The sequence below is a fragment of the Dipodomys spectabilis genome, unplaced genomic scaffold, assembly GCF_019054845.1.
Source record: "Dipodomys spectabilis isolate Male_0828 unplaced genomic scaffold, ASM1905484v1 ptg000783l, whole genome shotgun sequence".
Lineage (NCBI taxonomy): Eukaryota > Metazoa > Chordata > Mammalia > Rodentia > Heteromyidae > Dipodomys > Dipodomys spectabilis.
In genome coordinates this window covers 24,354,928-24,382,839 of record NW_024871460.1, presented here as the reverse complement: position 1 = coordinate 24,382,839, position 27,912 = coordinate 24,354,928, and the positions used below count along the sequence as shown (strand labels likewise).

Sequence of the window (27,912 nt, the reverse complement as noted above, 5' to 3'; positions counted from 1 at the left end):
GAGTTCAGACCCTATGACCGGACCCAAAAAAAAAAAAAAAAAAAAGAAGTTCCCATTCTACAAAACAGTATATGAATACAAGGTATCTGACAACATTGTCACCCATTGCTCCTAACGATGGTATTATATTTCTATTTCACCAAAAGTTGAGGCACATAGAGGTTAAGTAACTTGCCTAAGTTGCACAGCTGTAAATATCAGACTCAGTAATCAAGCACAGGCATGTCAGTCTCATCTTCTATATTCACAATGGTCTAATACATTACTTTTGTTTTTACTCCTCAAAAAATTCAAAACAAAAGCTGCAGAAAATTATATAGGGATTTGAAGATTCAGAATCCTGCCATAATTGGATTAATGCCATCCAACACTAATAGTTCTTTGGTTGTTAAGCATCAAATTACAAGTCACAGATAGACACAGAACACAAATATTCCAAAAAGTGAATACTGACCAGTTAGAATTACTCTTTTCTCACAAGAAAGGCTAAGGAGGGCTGCAGTTGTCTTAATGGCACTGTTCTTCAAACGATGCCCCTCATCACAAATTAGAAGATCAAATTTTATATTCTTAATTTGGTCCAAGGAACGAAGTAACATTTCATAACTGATGATAAGAACAGAATAAAATGGGGATTTGATGAACTCTTCAACTTTGTGGCTCTGAGGAAAAAAAGATAGTATTTTACAAACCATAGGTGGAAACTGAAATCAAACTTGAGCAGCATGTTTCTGTAGTCATTTATCAAGTATTAGAACATGTTGACTCTGTCTTAGTCATCTCAGGTTTTGATAGAAAAATAACCATACATGGAGTAGCCTTTTAAAAAAGACATGAGCTCATGCCGGTGGCTCACGCCTGTAATCCTAGCTACTCAGGAGGCTGAGATCTAAGGATCATGGCTCAAAGCCAGCCTGGAGCAAGAAAGAAAGAGACTCTTATCTGCAATAAACCACTCAGAAAACCAGGAGTGGCATTGTGGCTCAAGTGGTAGAGCATTAGCCTTGAGCTGAAGAGCTGAGGGACATTGCCCAGGACCAGAGTTCAAGCATTATAAACGATTTAAAAAAAAAAAAAAACATGAATTTTGCACAGTTTTGGATGTCAGAAAGCCTGAATTCAGGGTACCAATGATGTAGCTAGCTTCATTATGTTTCTGATTCTGTTTTGTTTCATTTCCTTCCTTGGAGCTCTCCTGAGTTTTTATTTCCTGAGATCCAAGAAACAAAAGGCCAGATTGATGAACTCCTTAACAAATAGAAATTAAAAAAAAAAAGCAAAGTTACCCTGAATGGCTGACCCTGGGATAATGGATGAAAGCAATGGATCAACCAGGCTATCCCAGACCAAGACCACCTAGACAACTACTATAGAAATAGAAATCTCCATTCCTTGCCTTTGCTTCTTTTTCTTATATGATACTGGGACTACTGTAAGTACTTTGAAGACAGAGCTTTACGTCATCAAGCCTCTGTCCTTCCCAGTGTGATCACACTGTAAAAAAATATTCCTCGGGGCTGGGAAGGTGGCTCAGTGGTAGAGTGCTTGCCTTGCATGCATGAGGCCCTGGGTTCGATTCCTCAGCACCACATAAGCAGAAAAAGCTGGAAGTGGTGCTGTGGCTCAAGTGGTAGAGCACTAGCCTTGAGATGAAGAGCTGAGGGACAGTGCCAAGGCCCAGAGTTAAGGCACCATGACTGGCCAAAAAAAAAAAAATTCCTCCCTTCACTATAGCTAGTCTCATTGACTGGCTTTCTGGGACAGGTTACAGACCCTAGTCTGTTAGGACTCCCTGAATCCAGGGCCTTTGCCTAGCTCTAGTAATAGCAATTTGGTAGATGAGAGCCCTCTTCCTGGATTTCAGGGGAGATAGTCTTGCTACATTCACACATGATGGAAAAAAAAGGAAATGTGGGTGTCTCTTCCCTTTCTATCAAGTGCACTAATTCCATCACAAGAATTTATGACCCCATCTAAGCCTAGGACCCAAAGGTCCTGCCACCTAAAACTATGTCGTGTTTTAGGTGATTAACTTACAATATGTTTTTCTTTACAATGGTAGAAAAAGATACATAGAACTATTCTCTTTTCCCACTTCAGTATTCAAAATATGTCTAGAAATTTAGCATATTATTATAAAATAGATTATTTTACCATACTATAAGCTAATAAGCATTCTGGTCATGTGTAAGGTAAACTAGACTCAGCTATGAGGCTTACTTAGGTTATTTGAATTAACACTAATTTTCTCTTTTTCTTCCTTTCAACAGTTTCCTAGTGGTAGAGTAGCTCAAGTAGTACAGCACCTGCCTAGCATACGTAAGGGTAAATTCAAACCCAAGTGCCTTTCAAGAAATTTTACAATACAGTGGTATTCACTAGATGCTATGTTGAAAATGAACTATACAACTTGTGGGTGGGGATAGGAGGGAAAAACTGGGAGAGAGCAAAGAAAGGAGTGACGTTGTCCAAAAAGAAATGTACTCTTTGCCTGACATACGTAACTGTAACCCTCTGTACACTACCTTTATAATAACAATAAACATTGTAAAATAAAAATCATTAACTAAAAAGCTGGTCATGGTAGCACACACATGTCATCTCAACTATGTAAGATGCATAAATAGCAGGATTTCAGTCCAGGCAAATGCAGGCAAAAAAAGTGACATCTTGTTTGAAAAACGAAAGTGTAGTGGTAAAGTCCTTAGAGCGCCAGCCTAGCTGGAGTCTTCTTACAAGATGGGCCTTTAACATTCTAGGTAGTCCAGGCTGGCCTCAAACTCTGGATCATTCTCTGTAGGCATCTCAAATGCTACCATTACTGGAATTCACCACATCTGGCTGCATTTTTCAACTTATGCTATCAAATGGTCCCATCATTCTTAAACAAACACATACAAATTGAGAGTTAAGGCTTCAACATATGAATTTGGGTAGGATCCAAATATTTATTCCATAACAACTCAAAATCATAATGAAGCCAATATTCCATTTTTTGTACAAAGAGATTGAGGAATTACATACACTGTATCATAAAAAGCACTAAAGTATTGTTTTGAATCACTAAAGATTTTTTTTTTTTGGGTCGGTTGTGGGGACTGAACTCTGGTCGTGGGAGCTGTCCCTCCGCTCTTCAGCTCAAAGCTAGCTCTCTACCACTTGAGCCACAGTGCCACTTTCCTGCTTTTTCTGTTTATGTGGTGCTGAGGAATCAAACCCAGGACCTCATACATGTGAGGCCAAGGCAAGCACTGAGCCATCTTCCCAGCCCTGCTAGAGATTTTTTTTTTTTTTTTTTGTCGATTGTGGGGCTTGAACTCTGGGCTTGGGCACTGTCCCTCAGCTCTTCAGCTCAAGGTAAGCGCTCTACTACTTGAGCCATAGCACCACTTCTGGTTTTCTAGTGGTTTATTGGAGATAAGAGTCTCACGGACTTTCCTGCCTGGGCTGGCTTTGAACCATGATCCTCAGATCTCAGCCTCCTGTGTAGCTAGGATTACAGGTGTGAGCCACTGGTACCTGGCTTAGAGATTTTTAAGTATGACCAAGGCTAGGCTTTTAAAAGTCTCTTACCTGATCAATAGTAAATACTTTGATCCTTTCACTTCCAAGCCATTTTTGAAATTCTTTCTTCCAATTATTCACCAAGCTTCCAGGTGCGACAATAAGTGTCTTCTTTATTACTGGCTTGCCTCCATAGGGCCCCTGACACTGTAGAGTCCAGATGAGTGAAATACACTGCAACGTTTTCCCTAAACCCATTTCATCAGCAAGAATAGCTCCATATCTGCCATTCATTCTGTTAAAAATAATTGTACTTAATCACAAATAATAAATAATAAAAAAACAGAGTAACATTTTTGCAATAACAACAAATTATTCTTCCTAGTATTATATTCTAATTTATAGAATATTACTTTTACAAATTTGACAATTACATCTATTACATATTATTAACTAATATATATTATATATATATATATCTGAAATTGAAGAGTTGAATATTATCTATTACTGCTATATGTCCATATTTGGTAACAAGAATACAATCATTATAGCTGTATTTGCACAATTTAACTATAACTCTATTTCTCATCACTAACAGTTGAACAATTTTTACCAGTCTCAGTATTAGATATCAAAACAGTTCAAAATATATGGTAACTTTAATCAGTAAGACCTACTGAACTAAATTTATTTAGAATATTCTAAAATACTTATTTAAAATATGAAGAATTTATGTATCTCTGGCAGATTATGAAGTTCTCAACCAAAATAGCTTCCTAGATTATAATTTTTAAACCTACTGAATACTTGTTCTAATCCACATAATTTAGTAAAACTGTTATTATACAATCTCTTAATGCAATTTAAAATTGTTATTAACATTGTTAAGATATTTTAAAGCCCTTAGATATAAACATATATATATATATATATATATATATATTAAAAGCTTAGAGAGCCCAAAGGAATTAGATATTCTCATAAATATAATTATAGTTTGTTAGTTATCAATTCCTTAATAATTAATAGAAAAAGAACCATATACTTTTTTTCGTGAGGCTTGAAGTCTGGGCCTGGGTGCTGTCCCTCAGCTCTTCAGCTCAAGGCAAGCACTCTACCACTTGAACCACAGTGCCACTTCCGGTTTGCTGGTGGTTAATTGGAGATATGAGTCTCAAGGACTTTTCTGCCCAGGCTTGGCTTTGAACCACGATCCTCAGATCGCAGCCTCCTGAGTAAGTAGAATTACAGGCATGAGCCACCAGTGCCCATCTATAAATTTTTTTTTTTTTTTTTTGCCAGTCATGGGGCCTGAACTCTGGGTCTGGGCGCTGTCCCTCAGCTCTTCAGCTCAAGGCTAGCGCTCTACCACTGGAGCCACAGCACCACTTCCGGCTTTTTCTGTTTATGTGGTGCTGAGGAATCGAACCCAGGGCCTCATGCTTGCAAGGCAAGCACTATACCGCTGAGCTACCTTCCCAGCCCCCATCTATAAATTTTTATTTGGAGATACGGAGAAAAAGTTGTCAATAGGAATCATAGCCACTACTATTGTTTTAGATAAACAATTGACCAATACAGACAAATGTCAGTCAAATTTTGTATATGACTAGTACAAAAAATAGAAATGTATCTTTTCATGGAAAGAGGAAAATGATCAGGCAAGCTACATAGAGAAGCACCTTGTGCAAAACTTTAAAAGATAAAGAGTCTCTGATCGGGCAGTTTAATATACTTAAGAGCTTGAACTCAATGAGGTTCAAGGGAGAAATACAAATACATAAAACTGGCAAGGAATCATAAGACAAAAGACTGGGCTATCTTGAAGGTTTAGGCTCTATCTCACATATCTGAATCTCCCAAAAGAGCAGTCTTTCTAAAGAAATATACTCTTTATCTGACTTATGTAACTGTAATCACTCTGTACATCATCAGTAAAATTAATTAATTTTAAAAAAGAAAAAACAATGAATGTACTTGAAAAAAATCATCTTAAGTGAAGTAAGTCAGGCCCAAAGAGTCAAAGGTCAAATATTTTCTTTCATATGTGTTCTCTCATATGTGGAAGCTATAACTAATTTATAATGTACTAGTAAATACTTCAGGGATATATGCAGTATACACAATGTATTAACCAAAATGCTGTATTTTCAGGCCAAGAATTCAGATGGTGTAGTTTTTTTTTTTTAGAAAAGCTAACTCACAGTCCAACAAAAGGAATACCAGGAAATAATATTGAAAAATGGGGAATGGGACACCAGGGAGAGGGAAGAATATAGTCGGTCCTATGTGTGGACTATGAGAAATGTCTCTAGTAGGCAGCTTGCAGGTGCTTACAGTAGGACATTATCAGTATGTGAAGAAACTGTGGGGGCCAAGGAGTTATAGGCATCCTGACCTGTTATCACTAGCTCTTTGATACCCAGTTCAAGCTCCATGACTGGCATATACAAAAAAAATTAAAAACCAAATCTTGGCTGCACATAACATAAAATAACTACATTTCTTTTTATTTCCCCCTTTCCCCATCTTTTCCTTTTTTGTGCTGGTCCTGGGACTTGAACTCAGGGCCTGATACTATCCCTGAGCTTTTGTGTTCAAGGCTAGTACTCTACCACTTGAGTCACCATAGCTCCACTCCCAGCTCTTAAGAGTTTAATTGGAGATAAGAGTCTCATGAACTTGGCTGTCCACAATGGTTTTGAACTGTGATCATCTGATATCAGCCTCCTGAGTAGCTAGGATTACAGGTATGAGCCACTGGCACCCAGCCCTTTTTTTTTTACATTGTAGTAGAACCAGGGCTTGAACTTAGAACCTTGAACCCTAGGCTCAGCTTTTTCTATTCATGGCTGGCACTTTACCACTTGAGCCACACCTCCAGTCTACACTACTATGTTTCTAGAGATATAACTTCCTAGGACCACTGTAGTGAGATGGCAGAAAAGCACAGGAATTAAATAATATCTAAAAGATTTAAATAATTGGGCTGGGAATGTGGCTTAGTGGTAGAGTACTTGCCTAGCATGCTTGAAGCCCTGGGTTTGATTCCTCAATACCACATAAACAGAAAAAGCCAGAAATGGTGCTGTGGCTCAAGTGGTAGAGTGCTACCTTGAGCAAAAGCAGCTCAGGACAGTGCTTAGGCACTAAGTTCAAGCCCAAGACGGAAAGGGATGGGAAGGGACGAGCAGGGACAGGCAGGGCAGGGCAGGTCAGGAAGGCAGGCTCAGGTTAGATTAGAACAGAAGAAATAAAAAAATAATTCCCGGGGCTGGGAAGGTGGCTCAGTGGTAGAGTGCTTGCCTTGCAGGCACAAGGCCCTGGGTTCGATTCCTTAACACCACATAAGCAGAAAAAGCTAGAAGTGGTGCTGTCGCTCAAGTGGTAGAGTGCTAACTTTGAGCTGAAGAGCTGAGGGACAGCGCCCAGGCCCAGAGTTCAGGCTCCATGACCAACAAAAGAAAAAAAGAAAAAAAAAGTAATTCCCAAGCCTATTGAGATAAGATAGTCAAGGGAACAATAGGTTTGGGAGAGAATGTGAACCTAGTTAAAATTTCAGGCACCAGGCATGGTGGCACATGATTATAATCCCAACATTCTATACTATACTTTTTTACTTTTCTTTTTTTTTTTTTTTTTGTTAAAGAAAACAATTTAAAAGGTGATTTTTTTAAGTAGAGGTGAGAGATTATTTTTAATTCTTTTTTTTAATTTTTAATTAAAAGCTTCTTTCATCTGTTCACATAACCTATTATCATGCTAAAAACAAGCTTTCATTATATCACATTAAGATTTACAGTATTTATGTTCATCTGAATAATTTTATAAGCTACTTAAAGCCCATGAGAGCAATGGTCCTAACTCTGTACACCCACTTCCTAGCAAGTTATCTGGCACATGGTATCCTTAGAGGAGCCATCTGTTTGTTTTGCCAGTACTAAGGTTTGAACTCAGCACCTTGCATTTGCTAGGAAATTAGTCTAACACGCCAGTCACACCTCCAACCATTTTTTTTTGGGGGGGGGGGGTTTGGTTGTGGTGCCTGAACTCTGGGCCGGTGTGCTGTCCCTCAGCTCTTCAGCTCAAGGCAAGCACTCTACCACTTGAGCCACAGCACCACTTCTGGCTTTTTTCTTTTTGCTTATGTGGTGCTGAGGAATCGAACCCAGGGCCTCAGGCATGCAAGGCAAGCGCTTTACCACTGAGCCACCTTCCCAGCCCAACCATTTTCTTTTAGTTGTTTTACAAATAGGATCTTCAGTTTTTTGTCCAGTCCAGCCTTTGACTTCCTTTATCTGCCTACCAATCAGCCTTGAGCTGAAGAACTGAGGGACAGTACCCATGCCCAGAGTTCAGGCCCCGCGACCATAAAAAAATTTTTTTAATTTAAAATAAATAAAAAATAACCAGCACAAACGGGGGCTGGAGGAATGACTCAGCAGTATCAAACAGCCTAGCAAACATGATGCTCTGAATTCAAATCCCAGTTCCAAAAAAAAGGGAGGACTGGGAGGTTGGCTCAGTACTTGCCTCACATGCATGAGGCCCTGGGTTTGATTCCTCAACACCACTTAAGCAGAAGAAAAGAAAAAGCCGGAAGTGGTGCTGTGGCTCCAGTAGTAGGGTGCTAGCCTTGAGCTGAAGAACTGAGGGACAGCGCCCAGGCCCAGAGGACAAAAAAAAAAAAAAAAAAAACACTTGTGGGTTGGGACAGGGGGGAAAAGCTGGAAAAGCAAGAAAGAGAGGACATTGTTCAAAAAGAAACATATTCTTGGAAGTAGCACTGTGGCTCAAGTGGTAGAGTGCTAGCCTTGAGCTGAAGAGCTCAGGAACAGCCTCTAGGACTAGAGTTCAAGCCTTATGACCAATCAAAAGGCAAAAAAAAAAAAAGGGAACAAATCTAAAAAGAAACTGCTGGAGGGCTGGGAAAGTGGCTCAGTGGTAGAGTGCTTGCCTTGCATGCATGAGGCCCTGGGTTCGATTCCCCAGCACCACATAAGCAAAAAGAAAAAAAGCTGGAAGTGGAGCTGTGGCTCAAATGGTAGAGTCTTAGCCTTGAGCTGAAGAGCTGAGGGACAGCGCCCAGGCCCAGAGTTCAGGCCCCAGGACCAGACCCCCCCCCCCCCCCAAAAAAAAAGATACTGCTGGAAAAGAAAAAAATAAAAAACAACCATGCACAATATCTGCCTATCAAGTAGCTGAGATGACTGGCATGAGTCAGCACAGAGCTATAGCAACCTGTGGAAGAAGTAAGTGAAAGTATGCCTTTCCTACAACTAAATTACATGCTGTACTCTTGAAATTTATTCAGCGATTATTTTGTTACAGGTTAAATAAAAACTAAGATTAGACTATTAAATTATTTATTTTCCTACCTCATTCCCATTACACATTCATAAAGGAATATGATTCCTTCTTTCTGATGTGGTCGAAGGCAATACACAAGGTGAGGATCCACCACCACATCCACAAGGGGGTTACAATTCTTATTAAACATCCACTGATGATTCTTGTCTGGTCGTGGCATTACAAGTGAATCTTACAAAAATGAGGGGGGAAGAATAATTATAAATGTTATTTCACTTTGTCAGCAACTACTTTGTTTTCACTACTCCTAACAGAACTTTATCATTTTTATAGCATTTTATATATCTATGAAATATGTTACATGTGTATATGTGTATATATATTTGGGTTTTTTTGTTGTTTTTTTTTTGTCGGTCGTGGGGCTTGAACTCTGGGCCTGGGCGTTGTCCCTCAGCTCTTCAGCTCAAGGCAAGCGCTCTACCACTTGAGCTACAGCGCCACTTCCGGTTTTCTGGTGGTTTATTGGAGATAGGAGTCTCAAGGTCTCTCCTGCCCGGGCTGGCTTTGAACCACGATCCTCAGATCTCAGCCTCCTGAGTAGCTAGGATTACAGGCGTGAGCCACCAGCGCCTGGCTTATGTGTATATATATTTGTATACATACCTTTATAAATAACTATATGTATATATATATTTGAAATTTAGGGCAGGCATAGTAGTTTTATACAGGAATTCGATTGTGAGAAACAGGCCGAAGTTGAATCGGAGTCTTTATTAGAAAGCCAGTGACGGCAAACAGAATCATGTCCCCCAGAAATCTTGCAGTCTCCAACATGCTTAATACTGTTAGGAAATGGAGCCACGAGGGTAGCAAAGAAAGCACAGAAAGCAATCTCAACAAACCAGATCAACTCTAATGTAGATCTGAAGATCTACATAGGATCTTCAGCTTTTTGCCCAGTCCAGCCTTTGACTTCCTTTATCTGCCTACCAATCAGCCTTGAGCTGAAGAACTGAGGGACCTGGGGAGTCAGGAGACACCATATACAACGCAATGGTGGCAGGGGCCAAGAGGCCTAAATAGGGTCATGGTTAAGGGGCAGAATCACAGGGACCTCTAGAGCTCAGAGTCTCATGAATTCATGGTACAGTTCTGAAAGGTCTGGGAACCTATTGTCCAAGTCCACACACTCCTTTTGTAATTCAGGCACCTACCACCTGGGAGTGAGTGTGAGGAAGTAGAACTACACTTCTAGAGTCCCCATCATCCACGAAGATGCCAAAATGGCATGACTTAGACCCATTATCCATATTTCAGTGGTACATACCTATAATTCCTACACAGAGAAGGTAGAGGCAAGAGCATAAGTTGTAGGCCACATCATGTCTCCAAAACAGCCTAGAAATTTATTGACACTAATAAAGAGTACAAAATTTAAAAGGAAATTCTCATGTCTTATTATTGTAAGATTTCAAGAAAAGAACTACAAAGAGCTTTTCAAACTTCATATGCTCAAAAAAGCTTCAATACCACTGGAATTCATGATTGCCTAATAAGGAATTCAGTAAGCCACAACATTCACTAGTTTAGTATTCAGAGCAAAGGAAACTTTCCACTTGAAGCACAAGTTGGAATTTTGCCAAGTTGCATTTGCTAACTAATGTCCACAGCTTCTCATTCTGAAAGAACTCCTCAAACTTAATATAAAGGCTCTATTTATTTTCAGTCCTGTACACACTAACATTGACCATTACTCCTATTAATCATAATTTAGAAGGAATGCCAAACTTTCCATTAGTCTAGCCATTATTATTTGTTTAAAGTTAATTATTACATTCATGGATTTGAAATTCATGAAGCTCTGCAAAGCAGCATGAAGTAATTATCGAATAACAATGTAAATCTTTAGAAATATGCTAACAAAATTTGAAAGATTTACTAAAACTGCACCAATAAGACAGAATCAGTTATAACTAGAGGGCAAGTTTCAATTGACAAACCTGAAGATAATAAACCTATTCAAATTATTTTGGGGGTATATTTGCATATTTATATCCTGGTGAAAAACTGAATTTGATCCAAAGATAAAAAGAAGGAAAAAAGAGATGAGAAATGGCAATAAAAAGAAATAGGGCAGGGCACTGGTGGCGTACACCTGTATTCCTAGCTACTGAGGAGGCTGAGATCTGAGGTGGTTAAAAGCCAGCCAGGGCAGGAAAGTCTGTGAGACTCTTATTTCCAATAAACCACCAGAAAAATGGAAGTGGCACTGTGGCTCAAGTGGGAGAGTGCCTGCTTTGAGCTGAAGAGCTGAGGGACAGCGCCCAGGCCTAGAGTTCAAGTCCCATGACCAACAAAAAGAAAAGAAGGCAGGAAGGCAAGAAAACAGGCAGGCAGGCGGAAGGGAGGGAGGGAGGAAGGGAGGGAGGGAAGAAGGAAGGAAGGAAGGAAGAGGGTTCCAGTAGCTTAAATAAATATCCATCATGTAGAATCACAAAGCACTGGAATGGGACCATGGTTCTATTTACCATTAGCAACTGCCCAGAGAACAAGCTTTCCCAAGTTTCTGAGTAAATGAAAAAGGTTTCATATCTGAGTCAATTCTTAGGTATATAATGAGGAAGTAAAAATTTTAGTCCATGGCTTTCCTATACTGGAGCAAACCAAGAATAATTCTTTGTGGATTTGCAACAAAGAAATGCCAACACTTCTTTGCTTCCCTGTCTTTAAGGACAAGGGACACAGCAATAGTAGCTCACACTGTTAGTCCTAGCTACTTGGGAAGCTGAGATTGAAAGGATCTTACTTTGAGGTCAGTCTGGTCAGTTCCCAAAATCCTTCAACTAATAGGTGAATGTGGTGGTACCCAACTGTGATCTCAGCTCTACTGGGAAGTGTAAAATAGGAGGATCACAGTTCAAACAGATCTAGACAAAGAGACCATATGTTAAGCAGTAGACCACCTGCCTAGCAAGCACAAAGCTCTGAGATCCAATCCAACACACATAGTGGGAGGGGTGCTATAATCTCAATCATTCAGGAGGCAGTGGAGACTATCTCAAAAAACAATCCAGTCAGGTACCAGTAGCTTACACTTGTAGTTCTAGCTTCTTGGGAGTGTGAGAACAGTTAGACTGTGGGTTAAGACCAGGCTAGGAAGAAAAAGAGAACCCTTCTCTTCTCTGAGAATCATTCTCAACCCATAGTTTGGCACAATGGTACTCACCTGTCATTCCAGCAATGACAGCAAGTCTACAAGTAGACAAGTCATGGGTTAGATTATCTCACCAGCCTGCAAATGTAAAGCCCTGAGTTCAAACCCCAATACTAAAGGAAAAAACATTCAGATATGGTGACACATGCCTTGTAATCTCAGGAACTCAGAAAGTAGAATGAAGGATGCAGACTGAGGCTGGACCAAGGCAATGTGAAACCCTATTTGAAAAATCAGAGGGTATGGTTCAAGTAGGAAAGTGTTTACCTAGAATCATGTAAGTCCTCATACCACATACACAAAAAAGACAAGATGGAAGAGATAAAAATCACATGGTACTCAAGCAAGAACTATAGTGTCATAACAAAAAAAATAAAGCCTATCATCTAACATAATTGTGAGAGCCTGAAAATCCAAACTGTGAGACCCTGAAAGGATTGGGAGTTTAGAATGCCTTCTCCAAATACACTCTGAGAATTTTCCTGGAGGAGTCAATTGGTCCTGGCTTAACAGGAACTCAGATTCCACCCTAAACTGTGTGGGAGCCTGACAGTAGACTTAGGTTTATGTAAATTATAGGTTGTTTCCTTCCCAGAATAAGGTCACCTACCACTTGTATTCAAAATATTGTCACATGTCCAAGTTTGTACCTTACTTCCTTGCACAAGACCAATTAAAAAAAAAAAAAAAAAAAAAAAAAAAAACCTTGGTTAATAGTTAATGGAACCTTGGGATCTGTTGCTGGCAAAAGGCTACAGGTCCCCTGGTGCTCCAAACCTCAGTTCCATGGTCCAGTGTCCATCACTGAGTTGCTCCCAACTAAAGAGCACGTGGTAGGGTGCAACACAAAAGATTCATTTTTTTTTCCCCAGTATTGAGTACTACGTGGATTTGTTTTGTTTTGTTAGTGCCAGTTCTGAGTCTTGAACTCAGGGCCTGGACACTGTCCATGAGATTTTTACTCAAGGCTAGTGGTCTGTCACCTCAGCCACAACTCTACCTCCAGCTTTTTGATGATTAGCTTTTTTTTTCCAGTCCTGGGGCTTGAATTCAGGGCCTGGGCCCTGTCCCTGAGACTCTTCATGCTCAAGGCTCACACTCTACCACTTGAGCCACAATGCTACTTCCTGGTGATTAATTAGAGATAAGAATCCAAAGGTCTTTCCTGCCTGGGTTGGTTTTGAACTGTAATCCTCAAACCTCAGACTCCTGACTATGATTACACACATGTAAACCTACCAGCACCAGCTTCTCATGTATAGTTTTAAGTGTACAACCTAATTGTCCTTGATATAGTAAATAAATGTGAATACCCATTTACACAAAGTATTTTCATCCTTACATATACAAGTACACATATACTTATATAGAGAAATTTTTAAAAACCACGCTAAAATTTCTCATTCTATAAATATTTATTGAAAAAGTATGTATATATGTATGTATGTATTAAAGTAGGCACTCTAAATCTCTGGCTATTATTAGAACCCACATTTTAAACTAAACATTGGCAAAGTAAATGATTATCCAAGAGGTCAAAGAACCAGTTAGTTCAGTAGCAAAACCACAAACCAGTTCAGGTATTTAATAAGCACAGTGTTCTTTTCAGTTACCCACAGCCCTCTAATTGTGTAAGAAAAAGACAAAGAGAAAGGAAAAGAGTGAGGGATGTTAAAGGAGTTGTTAGAAAAGCGCTTTCCTTTTCTGAATAAAAAGAACAAATTTCATGAGCATAGCCTTCCACTCTACATATTTTACAGCCTTCAGATAGAGAAACAGAAAATTTTAAATGTGAGTGTTGCTCTTAATTATGATGTTGAATTATGATATTGTTAAATTTAGATCAGTTAGTTCTGCTTTCTGAACCTCTGTTCCCTAAAATGCAAAGTGAATGATCTAAATGATCTCAAATATCCCTTTCTCTCAAATGGAACGCAGTAACTGTGACTTTATTGTTGATTCTGTGTGTATATGTGGGTGTGGATGCACATGTATACATGTGTGTATGTGTGCATGCCAGCACTGGAGCTTAAACCCAGGGCCTGGACACTCTCTTAGCTTTTCTGAGCAAGGGTTGTGCTCTACCATTTGAACAGCTCCACTTCAGGCCTTCTGGTGATTACTTGGAGATAAAAAAGCTTATTTACTTTCCATTTCAGGCTGGTTTTGAACCTTGGTCTTGAACATCTAGGGTTATAGATGTGAATCACCAGCACCCAGATTTTGATTGTTTTTTGAGACAAGGTCTTCGTATTTGGCTCAGGCTGTCCTAGAACTCATGATCCTCCCAACTCAGCCTCCCCAAGTACTAAATCAAACAGGCACAAATGAGAAGTTGTTTTGCTTCTAGGTAAAACAATCAAGAAATTCACAAGTCCAGGATCACATGCTTGTGATCCCAGTACTGAGACACAGAAGAAGATTGAATTCAAAACCAGTCTGAGCTACTTAACAAGACCATGTCTAGAGACAGAAAGAAAAAGATAAAGAGACAGACAATGATCAAACAAAAGAACAATCAGAAATGGATTAGGTTTCATTTTGTAATATAATGTGTTGCTTTTTTTGTGCCAGGCCTGGACGCTGTCCCTTAACCACAGCTCCACTTCTGGCTTTTTTGGTGCTTAATTAAAGATAAGAGTCTGGCTTTTTTGGTGCTTAATTGAAGATAAGTCTTGGGGGCTTTCTTGTCCAAACAGGCTTTGAACCTCATTCCTAAAATAGACTCCTGAGTAAATATGTGAACCATCTGCACCTGGTTAAGTAATGTGATCTTTTTAAGTTATATTTACTAATGTGAAAACTGACTGAATTAAATTGAACTTTCACAGGCAAAATCTGAATTTTCTCCATCATCCACCAGTAACAGCACCAACAAGTTCAACATCACTACATTAATGCATGTGATCAAAGCACATAATCTTCAAACCAAAAGTATAGTCATAATCCAACTACATGAAATTACTTATTTTTCTCCTTACTATCCAAGTTATATTTGTATGTATTTTTGTGTATATAAACCTAAGATAATGATTTTCTTTAAAATATACATAGCATTTTGATTACTTGATTCTTTTTTTTTAATTGTGAAAATACTGTACAGAGGGGTTACAATTACATGGGCAAGATAATGAGTACATTTCTTTTTTTTGGGGGGGTCCAGTCATGGGGCCTGAACTCTGGGCCTGGGCGCTGTCCCTCAGCTCTTCAGCTCAAGGCTAGTGCTCTACCACTTGAGACACAGCGCCACTTCTGGCTTTTTTCTTTTTGCTTATGCGGTGCTGAGGAATCGAACCCAGGGCCTCATGCATGCAAGGCAAGCACTCTACCACTGAGCCACCTTCCCAGCCCCATGAGTACATTTCTTATCAAGCATTGTAGCCGCCTCCTTTGTTTCCCCTTCCTATCCCTTCCCATCCTCCCTCCCCCCCCGCCCCACCAAAGTTGTAAAGTTCATTTTCGACATAACGACTTGTACATCTCATTGTTGCAATGGGTCCACCTGTATCCCTATTTAAACGACTTGATTCTTTTTTTTTTCTTTTTTGGTCGGTCGTGGAGCTTGAACTCTGGGCCTGAGCGCTGTCCCTCAGCTCTTCAGCTCAAGGCGAGCGCTCTACCACTTGAGCTACAGCGCCACTTCCGGTTTTCTGGTGGTTTACTGGAGATAGGAGTCTCACAGACCGGGCTGGCTTTGAACCATGATCCTCAGATCTCAGCCTCCTGAGTAGCTAGGATTACAGGCGTGAGCCACCAGCGACTTGATTCTTAAGATTATGTATTTATATATTAAGGAATTTCCAGACTCTTATTATTTGATTTTAATATTATCTCTTATATTAGATTGTGCCTCTAGAGAAAAATTCCCACCTGTGAATTTGAAAACAAAATTTAATTTTCAAATTTACATACCAAAATCTTTTGACAATAAAAAAATTCAAATTATTTTTAAAACCTTACTTGGTGTATTTGGGTCATGGCGTGGTTTGCAACTTTGGAAATCATACTGCCTATTTTCCTTTGAGCTTGGTTCACAAACACTTTTAAATGGCTTAGAAAGGTACTTTCTGGCAGGCTGAGAATTTGAAATAGCAGGACTTCCTCCTCCAAGCTGAAAACACCTTCCACTGTTGAAGTCATCTGAAGTAATTATACCCATGATTTCTATTTCTTTTCCACCAATCGTAAGTGTTTGGCCTTCTTCTATATTTTCAAACTCTCTGAATTTATATCCGATGCCTTGGAGAAAGAAAAAATTTATTGAGCTGTGGAAAATGAAAATTGTGTTTTACATGTAAATAGCCTATATACCTCATTAGCCAGAATGGAAGCATAATTTGTCATTTTGTTTAAGAAAAAGGCTAAAAACAGAAGACTTAACAATACAGTTATTAGAAACCAGTCGCGTTTTAGAGAAAAGTTTTAATATTGAAAATATAGCCTACTCATGGTGCTACAATCTTTAGATTAAAAAAATCCAGCCAAGATAACAGACTAATAGATTCTATGAGTTCTTTCTTTTTTTTTTCTTTTGTTGTTGTTGGTCATTGGGCCTGAACTCTGGGCCTGGGCACTGTCCCTCAACTCTTCAGCTCAAGGCTAGTACTCTACCACTTGAGCCACAATGCCACTTTTTCCTTTATTTTTGCCAGTCCTAAGGCTTGAACTCAGAGCCTGGGCACTGTCCCTGAGCTTCTTTTATTTAAGACTGGTGTTGTACCACTTGAGCCACAGCGCCACTTCTGGCTTTTTCTGTGTATGTGGTACTGAGGAATTGAACCCAGGGCCTCATGCATGCAAGGCAAGCACTCTACCACTGAGCCACCATCTTCCCAGCCCTCTATGGGTTCTTAGAGTTTCTATCCCTACAACAAACTTCATCTTAGTTGTCTAATTATTTCAAAGAAAATCTGCTTGGTTATAGTTAGTCCTTTGAAGGAAGAATTACAAACTATCTATTAGTGATCCATTAGGAAACCAAGACCTGAGGTTACACATTTTCATTCTAAAAATCAATATAATCCCTTTGTTTTGTTTTTCCTTTTATTGTTTAAACAAGTGGTTTAAAATACCTGCTTTTGTTATTAGAATCACTCAGCAAACAAATAAACAATGTCCTAGTCCCCTGCCCTACTGATCAAATAAATCAACTACAGAGGTCTGATCCCGGACATCAACATTTTTGAAAGGTAATCCTACAGATATAGTGACAAACCCATTAGTTTGGTGCACTAGTGTTTCACGCTTATAATACTAGCTAATAAGCAGGCTGAGATTTAAGAATCACAGTTCAAAGCCAGGAAGCTGGGCAGGAAAGTCTGTGAGACTTATCTTCAATGAACTGCCCTACCAAAAAAGCTTTAAGTGGAGCTGTGTCCTAAATGGTAAAGTATTAGCATTGAGCACAAAAGCTCAGAAACAGTGCAACAGTTCAAGCCCCAGGATCAGCACACGCATGTGCATGCGCACATACACACACCTTATAAAGAAGATATGCCATAATTTTACCTTTCTAGCTGACTTTGGAATACAGTTTATTAAAGAAAAATAGTGGAGCTGGGAATGTGGCTCAGTGGTAAAGTGCTTGCCTAGCATACACAAAACCTTGATTCCTCAGTACCACATAAACAAAAAAAAAGCCAGAAGTGGCGCTGTGGCTCAAGTGGTACAACACTGGTCTTAAATAAAAGCAGCTTGGGGACAGTGCCCAGGCTCTGAGTTCAAGCCTTAGGACTGGCAAAAATAAAGGAAAAAGAGGGCTGGGAATGTAGCTCAGTGGCAGAATGCTTGCCTAGCATGCACAAAGCCCTGGGTTCAATTCCTCAGTACCACATAAACAGAAAAAGCCAGAAGTGGTGCTGTGGCTCCAGTGGTCGAGCACTAGGCTTGAGCAAAAAGAAGCTCAGGGAAGGTCAGGCCCTGAGTTCAAGCCCCAGGACTGGCAAAAAAAAGAAAAAAGAAAAATATCACTACATGAAAAAATTCTCCAAAATGTAGCCCCAGCCTACCTTAATCAACAACACAGATACATCCTGTACATCTTTTGTTTTATCTCCTCTAATAACAGAGCATAACACTCTATACATACTAGTTGTCTTTTTTTTTTGGTCCGGTCGTGGGGCCTGAACTCTGGGCCTGGGCACTGTCCCTCAGCTCTTCAGCTCAAGGCTAGCACTCTACTGCTTGAGTCACAGCACCACTTCTGGTGTACTTTTTTTTGTTATTTTTTTTGTTTGTTTGTTTTTTCTGCTTATCTGGTGCTGAGGAATCAAACTCAGAACCTCGTGCATACTAAGCAAGCACTCTACCACTGAGCCACCTTCCCAGCCCCACTAGTCATCTTTTATAAGACATTCCATTGCAGATCATTCAGTACAGCTTCAGTTATTCCCTTCCATTCTGCTGTATACAGTACATTCCTGAAATACTGAGCTAGCTTGAACTTTCTCATGCCTTTGCATATGCTCCTCCTTTTTGCACTTGTCTCTTTCCTATGCCTTCAAACAACTCACCTCCAAATATTTAACAGTGATTCCATTAAAGTTCATCCCTAGCCTCTATTGCTGACTTACATGGGTTTTTTTGTTGTTTGTTTTCGGTTGTGGGGCCTGAACTCTGGGACTGGGCACTGTCCCTCAGCTCTTCAGCTCTACCACTTGAGCCACAGTGCCACTTTTGGTTTTTTCTGCTTATGTGGTGCTGAGGAATCGAACCCAGGCTTCATGCATGCAAGGCAAGGGCTCTACCACTAATCCACCTTCCCAGCCCCTTACATGGTTCTTGAATGCTTCCATTCCACTAGTAAAACTTCTCATTTTAACATTAGCTTACTATGTCCCAATTACTAATTGAATTGCCATATCTCCACTACACTATAAATTATGATCATCTTTGAATATTTACTCTGCACAGTACTTGGCATATAACAGTTATACTAACATCTATAGACTATGTTTTGAAGTGAACTGACATGTATAACAGATTTAATAATTTGGCCACACTCAAAATTGAATAAGAAACATGCAAAAACAAAAGCTATAATGTTGCTTAATGTTTTAGGTTGTGGACACCTGTAATTCAATCACTCAGGAAGATAAGGCAGGAGAATCACTAGTTCCAAACCAACATGGGCTACATAATGAGGACTAAGCCAGCTAGGTACTCACCTTGTTATTTTAAAAAGAAAAGTGCTGAACATTCTGAATTTGTAGGCTAACTTGTATTAGATACAGATTCTGTTGGTAAGATCTATCCATTATTTTACTGGTAACACTGAAATTGGGTATCATTCAACTTCTCATAGCATCTTTTAAAATTTTAATCATTTAACCTTCTGGAATAATTTCTTTAAAGTACACCAAGACAAAGAGCTTAATCTCAGGAGAATGCCAAGGTAAGTACATATAGCTGGAATTTGGGGTTTTGTTTTGGGAAAATGAAATCATAGGATAGGATTTGATTCAATCAGCTAACTCAGTTCCTAAGATTGTAAGGCTCACTAATTGTCTGATGTAACTACGTATCATACACAGTGAGGCGATTACTTACATCTTACTTCTTCCCTTTACAAAGCTCAATTATACTTCTATAGCATAATAAAAAAACATATACTAATTTCAGACAAATGATAAAATTGCATAATATCACAATACCTCTTCCAATGTCTTTGCCTTCCAAATCTTTCAATGAAAATGACCTTCCTTTAACAATGAGAATAGCATCACCTTCCCACTTTTTGTGTTTTTTCTTTGAAGCTTTACACCAAACAACACTGAAATATTTTACTAGGTTACCAGGTTCCTCTTGTCGCTTTGATTCTGTTACTTCTTTAGGAACTGAAAGAACTAGAATAAAAAGTAAATAAATACCACATTATTAAACATAATTTTAATGCTTATTTATAAGAAATGAGAGGCGAGCAAGAGTGCCCAATACGAACTCAAAAGTTTGTGGGGTTTTTTTTGGAGGGGGATCCAGTTGTGGGGCCTGAACTCTGGGCCTGGGCACTGTCCCTCAGCTCTTCAGCTCAAGGCTAGAGCTCTACCACTTGAGCCACAGCGCCACTTCTGGCTTTTATCTTTTGGCTTATGTGGTGCTGAGGAATCGAACCCAGGGCCTCAGGCATGCAAGGCAAGCGCTCTACTGCTGAGCCACCTTCCCAGCCCTGAACTCAAAGCTTTATTGGGGGACAGACCTGCAGGCTGCTCCAAGCAGGAATGGAGGCAGCAATGGACAGATGGGGGCAAAATTTTAGGGAGCAGACACATGGGTCACATTATGTACACTATGGGAATTTGGGGGTAGCATCAGTTCCAAGAAGAAGTGAGATGAAGGTGTTACATGGACTGCAGAAATTAGGGGGAAAGTCACATTCCCAAGAAAGAGTGTAAGACTGCTGCGTTATGAGGGGGAGGTAGGTGGGGAGAGAAGGGGTAGAAATTTGTATATCACACCAGGAAAACAATACAGCATCGGGGAAATAGAAAATTAACAGATTTTTGTAAACAGGTAGGGACACAGGGCAGGGTCTTAATCAGGAAGCTGACTTTGAGACCTTCGACTATTATTGAATCCACTTAAATAAAAATATACAGAAACAGGAAAATAAGCTTGTATTAAGAAGCAGTATAAGGGGGCTGGGAAGATGGCTCAGTGGTAGAGCGCTTGCCTTGCATGCATGAGGCCCTGGGTTCGATTCCTCAGCACCATATAAACAAAAATTTAAAAAAAGCCAGATGTGGCGCTATGGCTCAAGTGGTAGAGTGCTAGCCTTGAGCTAAAGAGCTGAGGGATAGGCGCCCAGGCCCAGAGTTCAGGCCCCATGAACGGATCCAAAAAAAAAAAAAAGCAGTATAAGGGCTGACAGTATGGTTCAGAGGCAGGATAGATTAGGAAAAGTGAAGCCTGGTAAAGGCAACTCAGAAACATACTCTCTATCTGTGCTTCAAAGAGAGACAACAGGATGCATTCCTTACCTCAAGAACTAACATCTGTTTGGTGGCAAGATGCATACCTTCCTAAGAAAAATGCCCCCCCCCACAATTAAAGGGTGAACCCCACAATAGTATACAAGAGCCAGGAAGTATAACAACACTAAGAGTGATTGAGAGCAAAGATAAACATCTATCTTTGTATAACTCTAAGTCAGAACCCCTACCTTTATCATATGAATACCAGTGATGGGGAAGAGCTGTGTCTCTCTCCCTTTGAGAGTACCCACACTTCTAGGACCCTAAGTGAAGAGTCCTTACTTTTGGAGGAAAACTTCACACACCCTCATCCAGTGACAGTCCAGGTGATAGTGCACTTGCTTATTAGCAATCACAAGGACCTGAGTTTAATTCCCAAGATCACCAAAAAAAAAAAAAAAAGGAAAATAGGAAAGAATACATGATTAGGTTTGTGTTAGCATTTTAGAAACCAAGAACTCCAAATGCCAGTGCTGACATTACCATGAATACAATGAACATAAATTTCTTATCCATAAGTCATATACCATCATGATCACTGTAAGCATTTGGTAATTCTAAAAATTAAAGTTATTATTTTGATGTCTATTAAATAAAAAATATATACAGAATCGAGCTGGGAAGGTGGCTCAGTGGTAGAGTGCTTGCCTTGCATGCATGAGGCCTGGGTTCAATTCCTCAGCAACACATAAGCAGAAAAAGCAGGAAGTGGTACTGTTGCTCAAGTAGAGCACTAGCCTTGAGCTGAAGAGCTGAGAGGGACAGCACCCAGGCCCAGAGTTCTGGCCCCATGACCAGCAAAAAAAAAGTCTCATGGACTTTCCTGCCCATGCTGGCTTCGAACTGTGATCAGATCTCAGTCTCCTGAGTAGCTAGGATTATAGGCATGAGCCACCATCACACAGCTTGATTCCAGCATTCAAGTGTTTTAATAAAGTTTCTATTAACTTTTTTTTGTCAGTCCCGGGGCTTGAATTAAAGCACTGAGTTGACTGGGCACTGTTCCTGAGCTGCTTCTGCTCCGAGATAGCACTCTACCACTTGAGATACTGTTTATGTGGTACTGTTTATGAGATACTGTTTATGAGGAATCAATACATGCTAGGCAAGCACTCTACCACTAGGCCACATTCCCAGCCTTCTATTAACTCTTAATTGGTGGAAACAGTATATCCTTAATGTTGTAAGCTGAATTATTATTGGTGGTGTGGTAAGATAACTTTAAAATACATCTTTTTTTTTTTTTTTTGGTTGATCATGGGGCTTGAACTCTGGGCCTGAGCACTGTTCCTCAACTCTTCACCTCAACACTAGCACTCTACCACTTTAGCCACAATGCCATTTCCAGTTTTCTGGTGGTTTATTAGAGATAAAAGTTTCACAGACTTTTCTGCCCCAGCTGGCTTTTAACTACGATCTCAGATCTCAGTCTCAGTAGGCAGGATTACAGGCGTGAGCCACCATCGCGAAGCTAAAATACATCTTTATTTCCTCTTTGGCCAGGCAAATTAAACACTCCTATTTTTCTCTCAGCCTCTTTACCCAACAAAAAAGAAATATGTTTTGATCACATAAAGTACTTGGCATATTAAAATATGCTAAATTGACATAATCCTACTCACTAGGAGTATGAAAAATATCTTAGAAAAATAAATCAACTCATTCTCATTATTGGCCAGTTTTCCTTTTCATTTTATACACCTCAAGATCTATTATTTTCCAAGCAAACTTTAAAAAGCAGCATTAACTCATTAACCATGCTTCTTTTCTTTTTCTTTTTTTGAGAGTGCCTCACTTAGTAAATCATGCTAGACTCAAACTTTTGATCTTCTTGCCTCAGTCTCTGAAGTTCTGGGATTACTGGTATGTACTTCTCTAATTTCTTTTTTTTTGGGGGGGGGGGCGGGGCGGGGGGGGGGGGGAGTCCAGTCGTGGGGCCTTAACTCTGGGCCTGGGCGCTGTCCTTCAGCCCTTCAGCTCAAGGCTAGCCCTCTACCACTTGAGCCACAGCGCCACTTCGGCTTTTTTTGCTTATGTGGTGCTGAGGAATGGAACCCAGAGCCTCAGGCATGCAAGGCAAGCGCTCTACCACTGAGCCACCTTCCTAGCCCCTACTTCTCTAATTTCTAACAAACACAATTTTGCTAAGTCAAATGTGGGTACCTAAATCTTATCAAGATTATATTAATTTATCGATTTTTAGTTAGAAAAACTGATTAGATTTTAGATGAACCAGAAGTTACTATGTTATTTTTTAATCATATTTTTCCTAAAGTTAAAAAAAATGGGACGCTTTAATCAGATTTTGCGATATATGATTTTAGTTTATTTAAATTTCTTATATTATTTTTACCAGTAAGTCACGACACAATGAATAATACCTTTCTGTAGTTTTTAATTTATTCTTTTTTCTTTGTAATAGGTTAAAAGGGAAACACAAAATTCCCCTTTAAATAGTTCAAAACTGCTCTAAAGTCTGGTAAAAAGAACGTCTTATCAAAGTGGCTGGAGAAAATATCCTAGACCAAATACTCTATTGTACTTGATCTAAGTCTCCACAGTTGAATGCATAGTTCAAACTATGGAGAGAAAAGACTGCCTCTCTGGTAATCTTGAGTATGCCACTCACTGAAGGGATGAACAAAGTAATGCTTTTGTGCCATTTTATGAATCTATAAAATGAAAATAATATTAATACCTACACACAGACTTCAGAATACTGTATTAGCATACTCATCAAAATAGTAAGTGTGGGCATAGTGGTAGAATGCTTGCCTAGCATGCATGAAGCCTTGGGTTCAATTCCTTGGTACCACATAAACAGAAAAGGCCAGAAGTGGTGCTGTGGCTCAAGTGGTAGCCTGGAAGCCTTGAGCAGAAGCAACTCAGGGACATTGCCTAGGCCCTGAGTTCAAGCCCCAAGACTGGCAAAAAAAAAAAAAAATAGTAAGTGTTCCCTAAATGTTTACTATCATTGCCACCATTATTATTATCACCATTATCTTTTGTCCCTTTCTCTCTTAGCTTCATTGTGAACCTTATGTAGCAATAGGATCAAGAAAGGAAAAGATAAGTAACTCCAAGAAGTACAATGTGGATCAACAGACCTGGGATAATGAAACATAACCCCTTTTGTCTAGACTACTGTATTCCAGAAAATATTGACGCCTCACAGGACAACACAAAATATTCACTGAAACAGTAATTTTCATTTCTAAATTTGGTTTGCACTATTTGACCCCTTTGACCTAGTAATCAACTTCCTAAATCAGTACCAAAAATTAGTCTGAATAAAAAAGACTTGAGCCAGGTGCTGGTGGCTCACACCTGTAATGCTAGCTACTCAGGAGGCTGAGATCTGAGGATCACCGTTCAAAGCCAGTCCAGGCAGGAAAGTCCATGAGACTCTTATCTCCAATTAATCACCAGAAAACCAGAAGTGGTGCTGTGGCTCAAGTGGTAGAGTGCTTGCCTTGAACTGAAGAGCTCAGGGACAGCACCCAGGCCCCCAGAGTTCAAGCCCCACAACGACCAAAAAAAGACCATCAGCAAGTCTTAGAAGAACATGTTAAACTTGTTTTGAGGAAGATCATATAATTTAATACTAATAAGCTGGCATCATCTTAATGAATGATTCCTGTGATTAGGATGAAAACTATATATCCAGTGAACCCAAATCTTTATGTATTTTTTACATTTTTTGTTTTTGTTTTGTTTTTTTGGGTCTGGTCGTGGCGTGAACTCTGGGCCTGGGCACTGTCCCTCAGCTCTTCAGCTCAAGGCTAGCGCTCTACCACTTGAGCCATAGCACCACTTCCGGCTTTTTTTTCTGCGTATGTGGTACTGAGGAATCAAACCCAGGGCCTCAGGCATGCAAGGCAAGCGCTCTACCACTGAGCCACCTTCCCAGCCCTTTTTACATTTTTTGATCATTCTAAATAGACAACTTGTTTTCAACAGTAGAAATGCAATTTTAAATGTCTCATATAATGAAATTCAAGTAAAATGTAAATGACTTTGTAGACTGTTTCTGAATTTTAAAATTACCAAAACCTAACAGAACTTTAAATTTCATTAACATATAACAATATAAATTTAAGACTAGAAATTTTTATTACACTAAAAAATATACAAGCATTAACATGCAAATCCCTTCAATCTGACAATCATCCAGTTTTCTTTACTTAAAGACACTGAATGTCAAATAATGTATAAATACAATAATGTATAAAATAAGCCTACAAGATATTTCTTTTCATTAGAGATTATTTTCAGAGTAATACTTCATAAACATGGCAGGGACTATACATTTCATATTTTACCAATACATCATGTCAGAATATATATGCAAATGCTAACATGGAAAAAAATCAATAAGCTACAATATTCCCCAAGTATCTAAATTATCTACTCAACACTTTGAATTTATATTAAAAGTTGGTTCGCAATTTCAATTACAATATTCCAATTATTGAACATGCAACATTTTATTTTTTAAAAAACTCAACACTGTTCATGGAAGTTAAAATTGTACAATCACTTTGGAAAAGGTGTCAGTTTCTTAAAGATTAAATGTATATTTTCCCTTATCTAGCATTATGTCCACAAGAAAGTTATACAGAATATTAATGGAATATTTTTATCTAACATCCAAAAATCATCCATAAATCTAGCAAGAGAAAATAGACAAACAAGATGACATATTTGTACAACAGGATACTACAGAGCAATAAAAAGTGAACTACTGATAAAAGGATAGTTGAAAATAAGTATTAAAATGTTAGGTTTTTATTAAAAAGTAGAACAATGAAACACACACATTAAAACTAAGGTAGGCTAATTTAAAAATGAGGAAAATTTAGAATATTAACACACTTGAATATTTTAAAGTAGAAATAACAATATGATTATAATTTCGTGAAATTCTAAGAAATAAAACTTAGCTAGGGCTTTTTTGTTCCCTTTTGGAAACAAGTTCTGACCATGTTCCAGGATCAACTCAAATTCATAATCCTCCTGTATCATGCTCTCAAGTGCTAGAATTTATAGGCTTGTGCCGATATACCCATAGACCCAGCAATCAGGAAGCTGAAGCAGGAGAATCAAGGGCAGCCTGGGCTACCACAGAAAGATCCTGTCTCAAAAAAAAAAAAAAAAGAAAAGGGAATCTACTCTTGTATTTTGTATTTCATTTATCATTTAACTTTCGTTGAAGTACTTACAACCAAACTTAACATCAAATATTAATTTTGAATTTGTGATTCTAACATTTGAAAAAAGTATTGAGTACACTTGGTATCAATTATAATACAATCATTTAAATAAATTTATTTCAATTATGCCTCACCAAAAAATTTTAACCTCTATGATACTGAATTTTTACAGTAAGAGTATACAAATTAGTACAACATATTCTTACACTTAAAAGAACATGTATTAACAAAATATTCATCTAATCATCATCATCCATATAAATACAATTTATTGCACCCAGATATTTAAACAAATTTATTTAAAATCTGACATTACTCTTCAAATAAAAAGGCACATGGAAAGTAACTCATTTTAAACATTTTCACACAAGTAAAGAAGGAAAACAAAGAATGATACAAAAATGAAATAACACTGATCCAATCTCAATAAATCAGTCAGGTACAACGGCTTTAAGTCAGTGATCCTAGACATACTGGAGGTTTAAGTAGGAGGATTATGATCCACCAGGCCAGACAAATAATTTGTTTTACTCAGGAATTCTCACAAAGTATAGAGTAAGGCTACCTGATTCATGAATTTATTATATGTAGTCTTAACCAAGCATAGTCAAGAAACAACTCGCACACATGCACATAACACAGTTCAGTCGATGTGAATAAGCTCTTGTTCAGTCCTTTTTATTGCCAGTTGTGTTTAAATCTTTGTGTGATCTGCTAAGTGTTTTCCTGCTCTCAATTCTGTGAAAACATGCCCAAAAAGCAAGACAAAGAAATTAACTGATAAAATGAATAAGATTTGTTGAAAGATGAAAGGCTTTAGGAGAGCTGAGTAATGTTGTGGAAAAAATGAATCAGGTAACTGCAATACAGTACTGAGCATGTATCCTAAGCATTCAGTTTTTCCTCAACAATGGACTCCTTGGAACCATGTACCCAAGAATACAAATAATCTCCTTTACTATGGTAATCTTTCCCGGAAGAGGTGATTAGAGAATGGAGAATTTAAACTTTTGCAAATTAAAATTAAACAATGACTCAGAAAAATTCAGCAAACTCACTGCAATGAATGTAATTCTGTTGCATTCAAAAATACATAAAAATGTTTTATTCTATACAGACACCAACTACTAATAAATTGTGTCACCTCCTACTACTAAAGAAATATTAATCAACCTTGAACATTGCCACAGGAAAATATGATTGTAACAGATAATGCTAATTAGTTTATGAACAATGAAAGAATTTTCTAAGGCATGGTTGGACCCTTTTTTTTTTTTTTTTTTTTTACTTTCCACACTAACTTTAGAACCAACTATTTAAAAAAGAATATGTTGGACTATGGGAACATAGAACTATTTTCTAAAAACCTTTCACAGAATGAATACTGCACAAAACACATTTTGGTAAATTGATTTTGATATACAAAGTCAACACTCAAATATTCATAACTTATTTCGCGTTTTAAGCATGCTGAAATTATATTACATTTCATATAGCAATTTTCTTTTAATAATTTCAAAAAGTTAAAGCTTTCTACTGTAAAGGTATATTTACTAGAATTATAAAAATATTACCTCAAATTAGAAGATTCATTACACGCAAAAAAGTCATAGCAGAGATTAAGAGATAAAACTGTCACAAGAATATATCATACAGATACAGATACTTCTATAATAAAAGTTTTTTAACTCTGTAACAA

General features: G+C 38.5%; 1 protein-coding gene across 2 annotated transcripts in view; it reads right to left on the bottom strand.

Annotated features, from left to right (window-relative positions):
* Rad54b (RAD54 homolog B) overlaps positions 1-27,912 on the bottom strand; it is an 89,684-nt gene that overhangs the window by 21,296 nt on the left and 40,476 nt on the right. For both annotated transcript variants that reach the window (XM_042673091.1, XM_042673092.1), the window contains exons 4-8: positions 19,684-19,875; positions 15,992-16,270; positions 8,886-9,048; positions 3,574-3,799; positions 455-662 (exon numbers count right to left, since the gene is read on the bottom strand). In XM_042673091.1, the coding sequence (XP_042529025.1) occupies positions 455-662; positions 3,574-3,799; positions 8,886-9,048; positions 15,992-16,270; positions 19,684-19,875 (1,068 nt within the window). The remainder of the gene's footprint in view (positions 1-454; positions 663-3,573; positions 3,800-8,885; positions 9,049-15,991; positions 16,271-19,683; positions 19,876-27,912) is intronic.